Genomic DNA, 17,183 nt, shown 5'->3' with positions numbered 1-17,183 from the left:
GAGGACTCCATTTGTTACTGAGACAGGATAAATTATATTAAGACGCAGAACAATTTGTCAAACCGTAAGGAAATACATAAAATGAATAGCAATCACACGCGGCAATACGTTTAAATGTGCCCATGGTGTCGGCTCCCCAATGGAATTTACCACCAAATTTTGAATACAGCGTGAAAATTGCCTAGTCTGTAGCCTCAACAGGAAAATGTGTAGAAATAGATGTAAAACAGCATCTCTATGAGCTCATATTTCTGTTATTTAAAGGTAATCTGTCACCAGGACCCAGTATTGTAAACCAAGCACACTTGGTGTGTTTCCTCTTGGTCAGGACACTTTCTTCTTTAGCTCCTTAGCCCCTTGATTTGACACAAAGAAAGTCTTTTAAAACTATGTAAATGAACCTGGGGGCTCTGGAGGCGTCACCAGAGCCCCTCCAGACTCTGTTGTCTGTTAATTATGCATACCTACTTGCAAGGCTTAGTGCCTACCTCCTCCTTCCCAATCATATACAGGGATTGCCTCCTCCATCCCCTTTTGCGGGGGAGGGGAAGAAGGAGGTGCTTATATGAAGCCCCTTAGAGTCTCTTAGGTCCATTTACACAATTGTAAACCCCTTTTTTTGCAAAAACAAGGCCATAAGGAGTTAAAGCATGAGCGGGAGAGAACTCCCACCTGCATGTCAGTGTGTTTGGTTTACAGGATACCGGTAGTAAATTTCCCTTAAAGATGGCATAAAACAAGCACTGTATACGCCGAGAGCTCCACTGGTAGAACAGAATAAATATGATCTAGAAAAAATATTTGCTCACTATTAAAAAAAATCTAGATTTATAGACAGAGCATGTCACGTTACCTGTAAAAAACAGTGTTTTGCCCTAAATGTCACCCTGGACTTACTGTATGTCAATGACATCACTTCCTGTTTCAGTGATCATAAAGACTAGTCTCAAAACAGAACACACTATGGTAGACATAGACAATAATTTACAATTTGTCTGGATTATCATAAACAGTGAAGCTAGGACTGTGAAAGTCTGTAATATGGTAGACCACGATTGTGCCAGTCAGTTTTAGTGTTCACACAGCATTAAAAACTGTGTGACCATGGGCCCTAATTTTATAATATTTACAAAATTTTACTACACCTACAATTAAAATTCTAAAGCTCCACACTGCTTACCGTGATCCGTTCATCTTTGTCATCTATTGGTGTTCCATCCTTCTTCCAAGATATTGTAGGCTCAGGATGTCCCCGAGGAGGTTGGCATTCCATCACAGCAGGCTCCCCAACAGCCACCATGACGTCCGAAGGGTTTTGTCTGAAGTCATCTCTCAAAACTGAGAAGAAAGTACAAGAAGGAATAAATCAATTGCATAGTCAAGACCTAGTAAGAAAATAATGTTGGTCATAAAGACCATCATCTTGAGCCACCAAAAAGAACAAGGGAAGTAATGGTTGGTCAAGCACTTCTGCCTCTTAATGTTAGTGGTCAGGTTGAAAACTCTTATGATCTGAGCCTGTGAGTAGATCCAATATTTGCACATGTCCTAATATCCTCATTATCTCAAGGTATCCACAGTAAACTATACAGTAGTCTATAAACAAAGACTTGAAACCTTATAAAACCCCCATTATTGCATAAGGAGAAGAATAAGTGGCCTATTTTAGTTGACATTGGTACCCCAAGTAGGTACAAAATGGTGGTCCTTTCTGATCTGCTCTGTTTCTTACTGCCATCTATGTTGCTAAGATCCCCATGAACTTTGACCTTTTTATATCCTAACCAATTCATCAACATGTGCCATTAACTCATCAATTTGGAATTTTGGTGGACTCCATCATCAACCTTGTGGCCTCGCACCACTTGATGGTTCAGATGTGACCAAATTAACATCTTTAAGAAGTTTGAATGTGCCCTTCATGTTTATACCACTTTTCCCACCCAAACATTGTTAGTTTGTAGTTTCTTAGCGGTCTAAGAACCTAACTTTAGACTCTGCAGGATCAATATGAGAACTTTCATTGTATACCACTGAGGAACAGCTTGATACTCCACAATAATGGGGTAATTAATGAATGTTTACCTAAACTAAAGACAAAGTGATAATATATACGGTATACGCTAAACTGTATAACAAAATCACCTTAAAGCAATACACAGACTATAATTTTCTAGAAGAGCCTAATTAGAACTCTGATTAAATTATTCCATGCATGTATCCAAGATATATTATAGAGAAAACGGTGAAGCCAAGAGCCACTGCCAGATATGCTCAGTTTTCCTTCATATTTCATTCCTCCAAATTGCTGACAACTTCCGTTACACTCTTCATTAATTAACTGCTAATACAGAAGAATTTGGGAACAATCCTGCAGCTTAATGAAGAGACTGAGATCTCAGAATATCTGCCGGAGCAAAAATACTTCACTGCATGGCATTAGCAATGGAACTGTGATCGCAGCTAAAGCTACAGCCATAAGAAGTGGTATTAAACATATTAAATGCATCGTTGGGGCACAAAATAGAAAGTGTGTCAGGAATTCAACTGGCGTCCTGTGGCCTTTCTAGTCAATTCTCTACCACTGTGCTATGTAGCCTGATTGTTTTATACCTGTCTTTTTGTTGTTGGTGTTTCTGCATTACCTGCTGGGGTTTTAAGGCCCCAGCTGTGTTCATTTGTATTATCCTATCAGGAGTGACCGGGCTCCATTTAAGGCTGGTTTTGTCATTCAGTATTTGCTAGTTATTGTTGTATCTGCAACTTATCCCTGGCTCTGTTCTGTATCTATACTTTCTAGTAGATTGTTTCTTTGACTGTGGTGACAGATTCTGTGAAGTTTGTCTGTTCCCTTGTATTTACTCACCATTTCCTGTCTGTTCTCCTTTGTACCACTGCTCTGGTTGTTACCCACTATACCTGTCCGCTCTATTGTCCTCCTCCCTGTATTCAGTCTTGGTCGTGTCTTTGTGTGAATGCAGGGATTGATTCTTCGCCCAGTTATTACTTGCAGAAATTGTTTCATTAGGGGGGCCCAAATTTAGTACACTAGACCCTTTTATCTTTTAGTCCTTTCCCCAACTATCTGTCTGGAAAGGTCTTCATGTTCAGAGAGAGAAGTTGTCAAGTCCAGAGCTAGCCCAGGTAAACTGACAATCATCCACTGGCATGGACTAGATTAGCCTTAGTTTAAGGGACAGCTTTCACTTCGTTGACTTCCTAGTTGCACCCTATTGCAGAAATTTCTTTGACTGTTGATCGAAACAAAATGACTTCAAAATGAAAATGTTGCAGAAATCATCCTTTGACTGAATTTTTTATTCCCAAATATTTCTGAAAAAAAGGCTGCCAGTTCCCAGACAGAAAAATCTGGCACAAATTTGGTAACAAACTTTCAAAAAAATTGCTAAATTTGGATGTTCCATGAACTCCACCATGAAAATCAGCATCAGAGGTTGAGATACTGCAGACTATAGTAGATGGATTCCTCCATGAAAGTTCTCTAAAACATGTGGTTTAGATTAGTTACTGTCCTTCGGTGAATGTAGCATCAGCGTATATTTGAGATGACACACCATTCTAGTTTTTGGAAATTAAATGGAGGGCTTCATTCATAGGATGATATCAGTCCCCAACTATTTTGATTACCGGCAGTAGTGAATTATAGGTGGTTTGGGAAGTAGCCCATGGCCCAAGCTTTCTAGGGGGCTTATGGCCACCCAAACCCCTGACCGAATTTTGCACTGAAAAGGACCTTCACCCATGAAATGTACATGTTCTCATTCTCAATACACATGTACACAAAAGCCATTTCTGAACCTTTGAAGTGGCTTAACAGGGCCTTAAATCACAGATTGATAACAATCTCCATTCCCCAAGAAGCTTGATTCTAGTACCATATGTAGAGGGTGATTCCAGACTTATAGGGGGTGTAATATTCATACAGCCCAGGGCCCTTGATTTCAGGGGTCCAAGAGTTTGGACCACTTATTCTCTAGATTAAGAATATTTAGCCTTCATGGAAACACCCCTTTAAGTATTTTTTTCCATAAAAATGTACTTTTTCAAATCAGTTTTCGGCATTTGTTTACTTTTTCAAATTCATGTCATTTATTCTTGTAAACGAAAATCAATTTAAGTGATGGCAGCACATTTGTACTCCTTTTATTTATGTTCACAAATTTTGCTGTAACCAACTCGGAAAAAAAAAAGAAAAAGAAAACCCTGAGGTTTGGCTCATCTGGGACGTCAATTTAAATTTTAGGCTAAGGGAGTGTAAAGTACAGAGTAGCGTACAAGAAAGGCTCGGGCACATTTATATATATATGAATGAAGCCTACAATGAAATGTCAAAAACACATTAAAAAAGAAAAATGGAATTCATAATCCTAGCCTAGTATTCCAAGCTAAAGAAAGAAAATAACTATCTACATATAGAATCAAAACTCACTTAATGACTGTCTGTTGTCTCACGAAAAGAAAATGCCAATTTGCCTTGGAGACACATACTCTTAACCAGAAACAAATGTATTCAATTATCTGTACAGACTCCGCTCCTGCCAGGAAGCACACTGCCGCTTGGATTCATATTATTAAACTTGTTTGACATGCAGCGAGCAAGCACATTTATAATAGTAGCTTGATATAAAAAGGGATACCAAGACAACAGGAAACCTGCAGTTAAAAATATAAACGACCCACTGGTTTTTTTTTGTTTTTTTTGAGTATTTCAGCTTTATTTTCTCGACAATTTTTCTTGGAAACGGAAGGAATTAATTTAAAATGTTTCCAATATAAGATAGGTACAAAGAAATGCAGTTTTTTTTCCCCATAAAAAACAATAATTGCATAAAATAACAAAAGGGATATGGATAGGTTTTACATTACTAGGCTTGGATGTTGGAAAATGGTGGAAAAGTAGTGAGCATGCTCCTTCCGCCCCATGTGACCTTCACACAATTCTTAAAGGACATCTAAATATGATAATATGTAAATGAGCCTGAGATGCTCAGGCTGACATCACCTGAGCACCTATAGGCTTCAACTGTAAGCCTACTCCTGCTCTGGGAACTCTGGGAACTGGCAGGTGACGGCAGAGTCGGGGCAAGGAGAGAACGAGGCAGGAGCTCTCTTCTAGCTAATTTATTGTTAAAGAGAGAGGGTCTATCTACCGTGACCATTGGAATCCCCCCCACCCCCCCAAGTAGCTGAACAGGTGACTGCAAGTCACTCTTATCAGCTGTACACCACAGGGGGCACCGTTCTATGCTCCTTTGACCTCTACAGGACTTCTAGAGCGGCTAGCAGGACAACAAAATCCTGGAAGTCCAGAGCAAATATTGATAACCATTTTTTTGCTGACTGTGGGGAAATAAAACAGCCAAAACCCTGGATTACACATTTATTCCCATCGGCAGTGGTGGCAAACCTAAGGCACAGGTGGTACTCAGAGCCCTCTCCATGGGCACACAGACCATTACATCAGTACAGAAGTTTCCAGACAGGACTCAAGGCCTTTTGCAATCCCAGGCAATCCAGGACATTCCATACATACTACATAAATTGTCGTACTGTCACCCAAAATATATTTAGGTTTTGGTTGCAGTTTGGACACTCGGTTTCTAAAAGGTTTGCCATCACTGCCATGGGGACAGGAGATAAATATTATTAATGCTCAATAATGCAATAATCAGGCCAAATGTGAAATTCTTAAAAAAAACACATGATTTTAACTAGTAATACATGAAAAGACTTTCCAATAAATGTAAATGATTCATCACTGGGCTACGGTAAGTTGGTTTTCCAATTAAGGGTGGTCTCAGCCATCACTAATACTCATAATTAACTTTTCATGGAATTGGATTTTTGGGACCATGAAATGCCAAAGTTCTGTCTGGAAATGAATAGTAAAACATAAGTGTTGACTTGGCTTGTGTAAGAGGTCCCAAAGTCTTAATTGATATAGGAGCAGGGTTAACGACACCTATATAGAACTTATAGCACCGTATTAATAAGGTACATCCATGTTTGATGGTAATTGCAGTACAGGCAAAACAATAGCATCGAACTGTACTATACAAAATGAATAATAATTATATCCCAAATATTTTACCATACACCAAGCTGACATTTTCTGCAGTCAACAATATGTTCTGCCTTCATTCCTACACTGTTTACATTTACGAAAAAATAAAAACAGGATACAGAGTTTTAGTCGTAGCCCTGTGGGAGCTTTAGAAACTTGTTTGCTTATCACTATAGCAACACAGCTCCCAACCAAGACTAGAACGAGTTCACAAACAATCAAAAAGCAAAATACTTCACCATATCTTCCCATGAAAACAATACTGTATTTCATGATGTAAGGATTTAATCTGTTCTACCACACATCCCAAACATATTTGATGCAGCAAGACCCGACCTGATTGACGTCAGCACCCATCCTGGAGTCATGCGGACAAATCTTCAAAACTATAGGTGGCATTATGAATTGTAAAGCCCTTACTGTGACAATATCAGTAGGAAATGTGATTATCTGTTTAGTAAATAACATAAAAATGAGTAAAAATAATGGCTATGGTTAAGGTCCCTGTTGCGGTCTTCTTTCTCTAACCCGACACTCAAGAAATTATTGAGATTCCTGCTAAGTTAATTATTGATCAGGGGTTTTTGAAGCCAATGATTGGCTTAAATAGTTTCAGTAGTCACTTCCTGTTTGTCAAGAGACAACAGGAAGTGGTGGACAATGGAGACCAAAGCAGCATTGGAAGTAGAGGGGAATCAGTGAAAGGTGAGTATAATTTTAGTATCTTTTCTAAACGCCACTTAGTAAAGTTTACCAAACCAGATACCAGTTATAGTGTTACAATATATACTATACATAGTCTCATAGACTCACTCAATGTATAAATTGATAGTGATATGATTTGTTTGTCCATAAAACATATAATTCCTTCAAATATTTAGATACATACAGTATAGATGTATTAGGGTGGGAGATTTTGTATGCCAGTCTTACACGTTCTTTCGTTTAAATGTGATATTTTAATCAGATTTAAAAAAAAAAAAAAAACTTAAAAATATGCTATTGCTATGGTAACCTTCCCTTTCACTTCTCCTGTAGACCTTCTATGGCCTTTACTTCTTGATTAGACCGGAGCGGTGTATATGATTACAGTTCTAATCTGCTGCCGACAAAAATTATTAATTAGTGGTAACAATGTACAGATGGCAGGAGAGCTCAGCGGCGCAGGCAGGTACACGCAATGTTATACCTTATTTTTACCGATTATATTTATTGTCAGTTTTCTCTGGAAAAGCAGTAGGGATTTGTTTCCCTGTTTGCTACGTAATTATTAGCACATCTGACAAAATCAATAACACAAATCTATACCACTGTACACCCCCGAACCTTAGGACTTTACATAGCACGTTCTCTGTCCGTAATGGCGACTATACATATTGTGCCATTGAGTGCCTTTTTATATATAAAAGTTAATTCAGGGATAAATAATAATAAATATTAAAGCCAATAAAAAAGTCCTGTTAAAGGATTAACTACGTTAACAACGTTGGCACAGTTGACAATCCAATTGTTCAGCAGACAATACTGTCCCAATAGGGGCAGCTGCTATGGGGCCCACAGTGACAGGGGGTCCCAGCATCTGGGGTAGTGGGTGTGTATATGCTGTGTGTGTAGTGTGTACATGCAATATATGTTTGTATATTCTGCATTGGTGTATATGGTACTATATGCATATGTATATATGCTGTATGTATGTATATATGGTTTTTTTTATACCTTATGTATTTAAATGTGTGTATATATCAGTGTATAAATATGTATGATTATAACAAACACATAAAGGGTAAGCAAATATGTACTTTTTTAAGGGAGAACGGGAGCCCTATTCAGAAGGCTATGGGGCCCTGCCTCTCCTACTTACGACCCTGTGTCTTAAGTATTGAGAATGTTGCCAATAACAGCAATTTTTTTTACCAATTTTACAAATTATGAAATGCAAATGGTTTATATTTGGACTTGGAAACACTACATAAAGGCTAAAAAAAAAAACAATCAGGATCATCTTCCTAGGAAGAATATGTGAAAATTTTTGAAAAAAAAAAAGGAAAAGTTTCCAAAATACAAACGATCCATCGACATTTTGAGTTGTTCAACCCTAAATTGTTCCATACACATATTACAGCACAAGCTTCTATAAAATCCATTACTTGTAAGAGCGAAACATTTTACTAAGTCAAGCAATGGATTCTGAAAAGTTGCCCAAGCCAAAGGGATCATATCGTAACAGCGTTTCACTTAGAGTTTTATGGTAGTTTAGGTAAAGTTATTAAAACAGATGGCACTCAATGCATCTAGCATCTGTGTCTACAAGCTGTGTTAATGCCTATTAAATGTGTCCGAGTAAATGGGAATCCCAAGGTAATGGAACGTTAGCCAGTTTAACTGACTCATTATGAGCGGTTAACATTAATTATTTGCTGATATTGCGTCTTCTTCCAATATTTTTTTTTTTTAATCCAACCTTAATGTAATATTACCTTTATGGCTTACATGGACTAAAAGTTTATAATGAATTATAGCAAAACTAAAAATATAAAAAGTTTGAGGGGGGAAAATATGGTAATACAGGCCAAAATACATATATAAAAATAATTTTTTTTAAATTTTAATTTCCTTTCAATATATTGCATCCCATTTGCATTGATCCCAAATAAAATTGAGGACCACATTTTGGGGAGGATCGGCGCTCCTGATGACTTTATTGGCGAGGGACGATCCACCACAAAATGACGGTGCATGCAGATTGGTCAAATGCCTCTGGTGACTTAACCAGTGGTATTTAAAGAGTTAAAATGTTAACAGTGGGAGGGGAAGCCGAACCTGAACTTCTAATAAAAAGGGTTTGTATAGAACTTTGTGGGTTCGGTCAACCACGAACTAGCCCTTCACTAGTTATTACATAAATTACATATACTTAAACTCCTTTGTGACTGATGGTCATTGGTCCCTGAATCTCCAGGTCAATGGGGCTCATTTACTAAGGGTCCGAATCGCGCATTTTCGTTGGCTTTCCCAAATATCTTCGATTTGCGCCGGGATTTTGACGCACGCGATCAGATTTTGGCCCATGTACTACAAAGTGAAATTCAAAGTCTCCTGCAGCTTCTTCTATATTCTGTCTTCAGCTGACAGGCTGGAGGGGACCACCTTTCAAACACCTATATCTCCTGAACCCTGGCACCTAGTAACACAATTCTTTAATATGCGATACTATGATTGTGCATAGATGCTTAAAAAAACCAGAGAAATCTACTCTTAAATATGCAATCATAAATACAAATTTGCACAAAAAAATAGTACAACTATAAGGGTGGATATCTCTGGTTCTGTGAATCATCCATACACAATGCCCAGGGGGATTCTACTGTTTAATATGACACTAGAATTGTGTTTCTAGGTTACAGAGTTCATATAGCCATTTGAAGTTGTTGTGATGTTTATAAATTTTCTTTCTACACAGAAAATGTAAAATATCACGTATATAGCCGTATGACAGTTGTGAAGTTGGGCTTATTCACACAATTGTAATGGCGGCTAGCCACGTTGCGGTGTCTCATTGCCCTTCAACAGAGCCATCCTCTTGTCTTTCTATGGAGAAGGGAGGGGTGAGAAGTGCTCACCACTCCTCCCTCCTCCCCTCGGCTTTGTGCTACACTTAGGACCAGACCCAGGGAGTACACAGACGTCTCAATGTGGGCCCAATAATGCAGAAATGTTCCAAGTTTCAGTCCAAAAGCTGAATGTGGATCAACCTGACAAATTCACTTTTTCTTTGCTCCTGTGCAATTTTCTGTTTTATACTTTTTCTTTAAATTCAAACGTATTTTTGTACAAGTTCAATGTGCGGAAAGTGAAAGGTAAATTGCAGGGAAGTTATGTGATACGTTTTCCATTCTTACTATCCAATGGCCAAATCCTGTTAATCAAACCCTTTCCACTTAATTACACTGATCAAAAAATCACCAAAAAAAGCTTAGAACAATTATATCTCGCGATCTGAAACAGCGTCTGATCCCGACTGATGTGACTGATCGCTAGGGTGGAAAATTGCAGTTTAGTCTGGATGTAAAACATTTCTTCTCTCAATATAAAATGACAGGAGATAAACCATCCGCCTGAAAGAAACCATCCGCTCCCTAAAAACACTTTTCAGATAAGAAAGTGAACAAGAAATATGACTTTTGTTATAAAGCATCAAGATATCACAGGATTTAATTAATGACACCCTAAAGGATGATATAGATTTTCTTTGAATTGTGAGAAGATGTAGAGGAGTAAATTGTCCGTACCAACTAAATGTATCTCCATCTTTACAAATCTCCATCTGTAGTTAATACATAGAGTTGAGCAAATGGAATTGTGTCCTATCTGCTGGCAGCATGTTATACAGCAGGAGGATCTGAGTAGATTGTACATAGTGTCCTATCTGCAGGCAGCATGTTATAGAGCAGGAGGAGCTGAGCAGATTGTACAAAGTGTCCTATCTGCAGACGGCATGTTAAAGAGCACGAGGAGCTGAGCAGATTGTACAAAGTGTCCTATCTGCAGGCGGCATGCTAAGGAGAGAGCAGGAGGAACTGAACAGATTGTACAAAGTGTCCTATATGCAGGCAGCATGTTATATAACAGGATGAGATAAGCACAATGTACATAGTGTCCTATCTGCAGGCAGCATGTTATAGAGAAGGAGGAGCTGAACAGATTGTACATAGTGGCCTATCTGCAAGAAGCATGTTATAGAGCAGGAGGAAATGAGAAGATTGTATATAGCAAGCAGCGTATTATAAAACAGAAGGAACAGATCAGATTGTACATATTGGGGCAGATTTATCAAGCAGTCTGAAAGTCAGAATATTTCCAATTGCCCATGGCAACCAATCACAGCTCCCCTTTAAAATATTCATGAGCACTGGTGAAATGAAAGCTGAGCTGTGATTGGTTGCCATGGGCAACTGGAAATATTCTGACTTTCAGACTGCTTGATAAATCTGCCCCATTGTCCTATCTGCAGGCAGCATGTTATAGAGCAGGAGGAGCTGAGAAGATTGTATATAGCAGGTAGCATAGACTTTATTAATGTCAATGACATTATGGATATTAATATCATAACCTAAAGATACATGCCCACTTTTACACAAAAATAATTGTTTAGAGGAAGATAAGCAACAACAACTTATACAGGGACAATAATGGTGGTGACTAGAAGTCAACTAGAAACTTGATACAATATAAGAGCTGTAGAAATCTAGAAGATTTTATGCAGGGGATTATTACTTTTATATTTGGTCATTTAATTCCACAATGTTTCTATACAACTACAAAAACAACTCATCTTTAGCGGATCATTTAAGGAACTGGCAGCCGCAGCAGCCCATCGAAGACGTTGTAAACCAGCGCAGAATAATTTTATCCACAGATATGAAGTCACACGATAATCTGGCTTCATTAAACTAACACCAGGATGTAACTAATCGTATATTATCACAGCAATTGCCAGATAATATGAGAAAGGCCACGAGAGGCCACACATCCTGAAGCCATTTGCCTCAACTGTCTTCATTGTGGCCCAGTAACAATGTAACTATTGATTTACCTTGCGACTAAATTGTTTAATTGGGAGGACTGTTCTTCCTGTTCCAGGCCTGGGAAACTCTCTTAATAGCCCTCCTTGTAAAATTTGGGGCTTTAAAATGTCTCATTTAATTTGGTGAGATAATCATAAAATTTGGTAATTCCTGAACCATGAAAGACAAAAAAAAAATTTTTGGCCTGTTGACCACAAAGACATTTATTTTTTCTATTTCTACACTGGATACCAGTTATATGGCAAAAAAATATTACAATTTACATATTACAAGTCAATTACCCTCCCTCCCAAGGGTGAATATACAGTTTTTTTTTTTAAAGCCTGGACAGCCCCTTTATGGGATATGGTCTTTGCTGTGATTCGCCACCACGTCGCTGCCTTTTAGAGTAGTCTCGATATAGATGGGCAAATGGCAGGACAGGTAGCTCATAAGATTGGTCAAGGACTAGCTGGATTTTTGTTGAAACATAACAGAGCAGCGGAGAATGCAGGAGGGTAGTTGTTGTACATCGTGGGTTGGAAACTATTTAGAGTCACAGTAAAGTAAGGCATCTATGATGCAAGAAGCGTGGATTCATGCCTCTCGTGTGACATCACCGCCTTCCCCACCATGGTTGGAGAGGAAGGTGGCGAGGGCTTGAATAATTAGCAGCTTGGAGGGTCAGCCTGCTTTTTGGAACTGTTTTTTTCTAGGTGATCCTAGGTGATCAAGAAGACATGCGGCGGGATCAGGATGAAGAGGAGGACAGGTGAGTATGTGTAGGGTTTTTTTTTAACTCTATGTGAGTGGTACATTTTCTTTAATGCTGTGGCACCTACCTGTGGTTACTTTTATATTCAGGAGTCGACAGAGATTGGCCAGAGCCCCTTTTGGTAAAGGGCACATCGGTTCTCAAAATATTTTCCTATCAGGAAGAGGGGCACAATCGGAGATCACAAACTAACGGTGGCATGGTAGCAGATAGTATCTGGCACATAAAGGTTCTGGCCCCATAGAAAAGCGGGGGATCAGCTAAGACATCAGTTTTGTTTATATATGCAACACAAGTGAAGCTCATGACCAGGGGAAGCCACCAATAAATGGGGATGTCTGGGGGTCGTAGTAAAGGCAGATGTTCTACCGGCCATCAGTTATGTCTGCCCCAAATATTTTCTCCGACAAATAATATCCAACAAGAATGTATTCTACACTTTATTAAGGTAAATGTGGTGTCAAGCTTTCTAAAATATTCCCTACGACAGGGTACTAAAAGCACACATTAATAACCAACACTATAGTTGCCAAAACTAGAATCTTAAATTAAAGTAGGTTTCAGTAAAACTTCTCTGTTGAAACTTTTATGTCGTTAATTATCCTTATTAACGCTTCTACGAACACTAACAGCTTTAAAATAATAAAATAAAAAAAAAATTAAAAAAACCCTGTGAATATGTGCCGATAATTGAACATTTCAGAAGTAGGTAATCAAGGCAGATTTTGACAAGATATATAATTTACATGAATAGCAAAGCAAGCTAACATCATTAAAGAAGTCTGTTATTTGCTGTCAGCGGGTGTCCTCCGCTCACATAATAACAGACATGTACACAATATTGAAATCAGTTTTGTTCCAAGGTCATGGAGTAAACATTTGTATGAAAATGCCATTAGTTTTACAAGCGTGCATATTAAAGGCCCACACTGCAGGACATGCATGCTCACAAGATGTTCGCCTCGGATGAACTGGCGGTCTATGTAGTGAGGAAGTAATGACTTCAGCTTTGTTTGTACATGTGTCTGATGGATAAAAGAAAAATCAAAGCAAATTAACTACTTGTGAGACTGAGGCTACATTCACACGACCGTTGGGGGAGGTATATACACGGCCGTAAGCGTGCAGCCATATATACTGCCTATAGGCAGCGCACGGAATGGTACAGAGCACTACGGTGCCGCATGCGTGCGGCACCGTACCACTCCGTAATCCGGGAAAAGATTGGACATGTCCTATCTTTCCCCGTATTACGGCGCTGTGTGCCTCATATCTCTATGGAGAGGGAGGGGGGCGAGCAGCGCTTACTCCTCCACTTCTCTCGTGCACGGATTGTTTTCTAACTAAACTTAATTCTGTGAAAAGCAGCTTCCGAATACTGAAAAACATTGTGTAATTCAACTGTGTGATACTTTATCTGTCCTCTGGATGCAATACAGCAATTTGCGCCTGGCTTTTTTTTTTGTAAGCACTTCTGTTTTTTGACTTATATTTTGGGCTGAATTCCTTCAGCTAAATATTTTTTGCCAAAAAATGATTTGCACAATAACTGAAATCAATAACTGAAATTTGCACTATTTTTGGCGCAATCTATACAAAACAGTTGTCTGTGCCTGGTGGGGACTGGAGTGTATTTGAGCATTTTTATTTTGCTAATTTTTAGGCACAAACCAGTGATAAATCATGCACCAACATCTGCCAGCAGACACAATTCAAAGATGAAGTAAGCGCATTGCAGGAAAATCTAGTGTGCCCCATGCTGCAGAGAATGCATAAAAATGTCACCCAAAAATGTGCAAATCCCAAAAAAGGGCCATAGACATTCTTCCACTATCTGTGTCTCCTGACATTGGTGCTCAAAAAGGTCACTGCTGGGCTCAACATAGGGATATGACTAAGCATTTCCTGTGTGTTGGAAAACACCAGGAAGTAGAGTTTGTTCGGGATCGGGACAGAAACGGGATCAGCTGCGGGGTTGGACTGGTTCACCAGAGTGCTAGAAGGTACTTTGGTGGACTCAGGTAGTAACAAGGTGCTTCAGTACACAGACCAGAACTCCCAGCAGTAATACCTTCAGTTAACCTGTTAAATCCCAGTGCACCACCACTGGCAGCACCATTTGGGCAGCAGCAATTTGTCGTTGTCATGGAAATCCCTGCATGCACGAATCACTTTAATATAAATTTAACAGGCAGCAGCAGGGTGATTGACTAGAACCAAACTTCTGACCAAGTTGAGGTCTGGGTTCTTTGCAGAACTTTGAGGTTCAGGTCCACAGAACACTAGCTATGGGTCACGTTCAGCAATTTTTTTAAAAAATTTATTTAGCTGGAAAACGCCATTAATAGATTTTGTTTCGGTCAGGCTAAGCTACTAAACAAAAATATTAAGAACCTGGGGTCCGTACCCCCTGTGGAGGCTCACATAATAGATGAGATAAAAATATAATATTACAAAAATTATAGAAGCGGAAACCGGCTTAAGGTTAGGTTTCACTTAATCTGAAGTTGCAGACACTCAGACCACAAGATCTAATCCTATCTAATATGTACAATATCTATGTTAAGCAAAATATGATTATCTGTGACAGGATCCATTTCCTGAAAACCAAGAACGACTAGTCAGATGCAGAAGTTGTCTAAGAAGAAAAAACAACAAAAAAAAAAGTAAATAAATTAATGATGAGCTTCCATAATACGTCCAATTTATCGGATTCTCGACTCCTAAAAATCACATCTCGGCTAGTGGTAAGGACTGTCTCCGTAACAATGTTTTATTATCCGAGGGTCTCAATGAATATGTTTCCTTTGCGTCGCAGCTGTCTTTTTCCCAAATAAAAAACATTTGTTCCAATTAGAAGGCGGCTAACAAAGTGAACAGGCACAATCCTGGAGGCAAAAAGTCAGGTTGATTTAGCACAGTAAATTTAAATGACTACGCTCCTGTCTGCCGGCACCATCCGAGCCTTGGACAAAAGAGGAAAAATCTAAAAGAAAAACATCCGTGCCGCTTCCTCTTATTAACATTTCTTCAGATAACAGAGAGCAGGGCAACAACCCCCTCCCCCCCTCCACTACACGCTATTAGTAGCAAGGGATCAATGCCACAAGACATAAAAATATGAAGCACATTCAAACTCGTGGCATTTTTTCACACTGCAGGAACTTGACATAATTATTTCCCCAAGGAAACGCAAGAAGAAAAAAAAAAAGTTTGTAGTACCGACACTAAGTGCCTCGAAAGACTAAGTCTCCGAACAATAGGAACCGCTCTATTTTTTATTCCGATGGACGAAATTGAAACATATGATTTAGCGAAATCTGACCACGGGCCTGGATATGTAATTTCTGGCTCCTTCTCAATGTTCTAATTTCCTCGAGTCTTACGAAGTAAATCTTGTACGTGACATTTAAGTCGGGAAAAAAAACGTCGAGAAAATATCTACTGGGGAAGAAGTACTGATTACTTGAAGGTAATATACTGAACTGCCGTCCATTTGTTAGAGCTGTGAGTGGTGTTCAAGGATACTTGTATTTCTGGGGAATGTTAATTCAATGCAAAGAGCGATTGAGCGAAAGAATAAGATGTGGCACATGTGCCATGGAAAGAACAGCCGAGTGCTACCGGGCACTTCATGTGATCCGATATATTCATGAACAGAAGTTTATTCTTTAGTTTTCTTTTTGTTGAATATATTTAGATGCAAATAACATTTGGATACATTGGGAACATTTATTATTTTTGGTGCTAGGTGTTGTTTTTTGGCGCCTAATTTTAGTGTTTTTTGCACTGTGATTTCATGTTCGCAGCCTTTTTGTGTTTGGCGCACCGTAAGATGAACAAATGACAAACCACATACGTGAAGGGGTTTAGAAGTTGGTAGATGTAGATGTACCAACAGTGTCCAAAATGTGTCAGAAATATGTTATAGTGAAGTCCCTATATGTTTTTAAAGTTTTTATTTCTCAATAAAGTGGATTTTTAATTTTTTTTAATCTTGCATGGATTCTTGACACATCTACAATATTTGGATCCATCTACTGGTCCCCACGCACTCGTCCGTGCATCAGCCTACCCTATTACCGGCACAAGGAATTGGTGAGCTAAACCTTTTCTCGTTTTTTGTTCAGACTTGTCTTTTGTTAGTCTGATTAGGTGTCCAAAATTGCGGCCAAAAAAGTTTCAGGAAACTAAAAGTGCGGGAAAAGTGTTGGCATTGAAAATCGCCCCCCAAAATGAGCAACAAAAAATTATGCGTGTCGGAAGACTGAGATTTTTGTGACACTCCATTCAATAGTAAGGTAGTTTTGGAAATTGCTTTGCACAGCGCTCAAGTAGCTCTGGAATTTAAATAAGTTGTCTATGAGAGTGACAGAGATACCAAAGGGTTGTGCTCAGCAATTTCAGACGTTCCCGTAGTATTAAATAGAGCAGCAAGACACATGCGTGACGTTGCACTCCATCAATTAATGGAAACAAGACACCCATTCCCGTGATCAGTAGGGGTCCGTTCTCATTACCAGTGGGGTTCCCTGCATTCGAATCCTCACCAACAGATTCTAATACTCATCTTGGTACAACCCATGTAAAATATACTGAACAAAAATATACCTCAAAATCAATTGCATGCACAAAAAAGATTCATCAGACCCCGTCATGCAGGCCGGAGCCTCATTCCAGGTACAAGGCAGTCAAAATATACCATAAAGAGCAAATGGTGGGGGGCAAAGATGAAATCTGCTACAATGTTATCGTCTTT

At 39.0% G+C, this 17,183-nt stretch overlaps 1 protein-coding gene across 3 annotated transcripts in view; it reads right to left on the bottom strand.

Annotated features, from left to right (window-relative positions):
- ROBO1 (roundabout guidance receptor 1) overlaps positions 1–17,183 on the bottom strand; it is a 754,561-nt gene that overhangs the window by 101,873 nt on the left and 635,505 nt on the right. For all 3 annotated transcript variants that reach the window (XM_072138539.1, XM_072138540.1, XM_072138541.1), the window contains one exon: positions 1,181–1,338. In XM_072138539.1, the coding sequence (XP_071994640.1) occupies positions 1,181–1,338 (158 nt within the window). The remainder of the gene's footprint in view (positions 1–1,180; positions 1,339–17,183) is intronic.

Source organism: Engystomops pustulosus, chromosome 2 (genome assembly GCF_040894005.1).
Source record: "Engystomops pustulosus chromosome 2, aEngPut4.maternal, whole genome shotgun sequence".
NCBI classification, from domain to species: Eukaryota; Metazoa; Chordata; class Amphibia; order Anura; family Leptodactylidae; genus Engystomops; species Engystomops pustulosus.
Note: the sequence above shows the minus strand (reverse complement) of the source record. Positions and strands in the feature narration are given on the sequence as shown.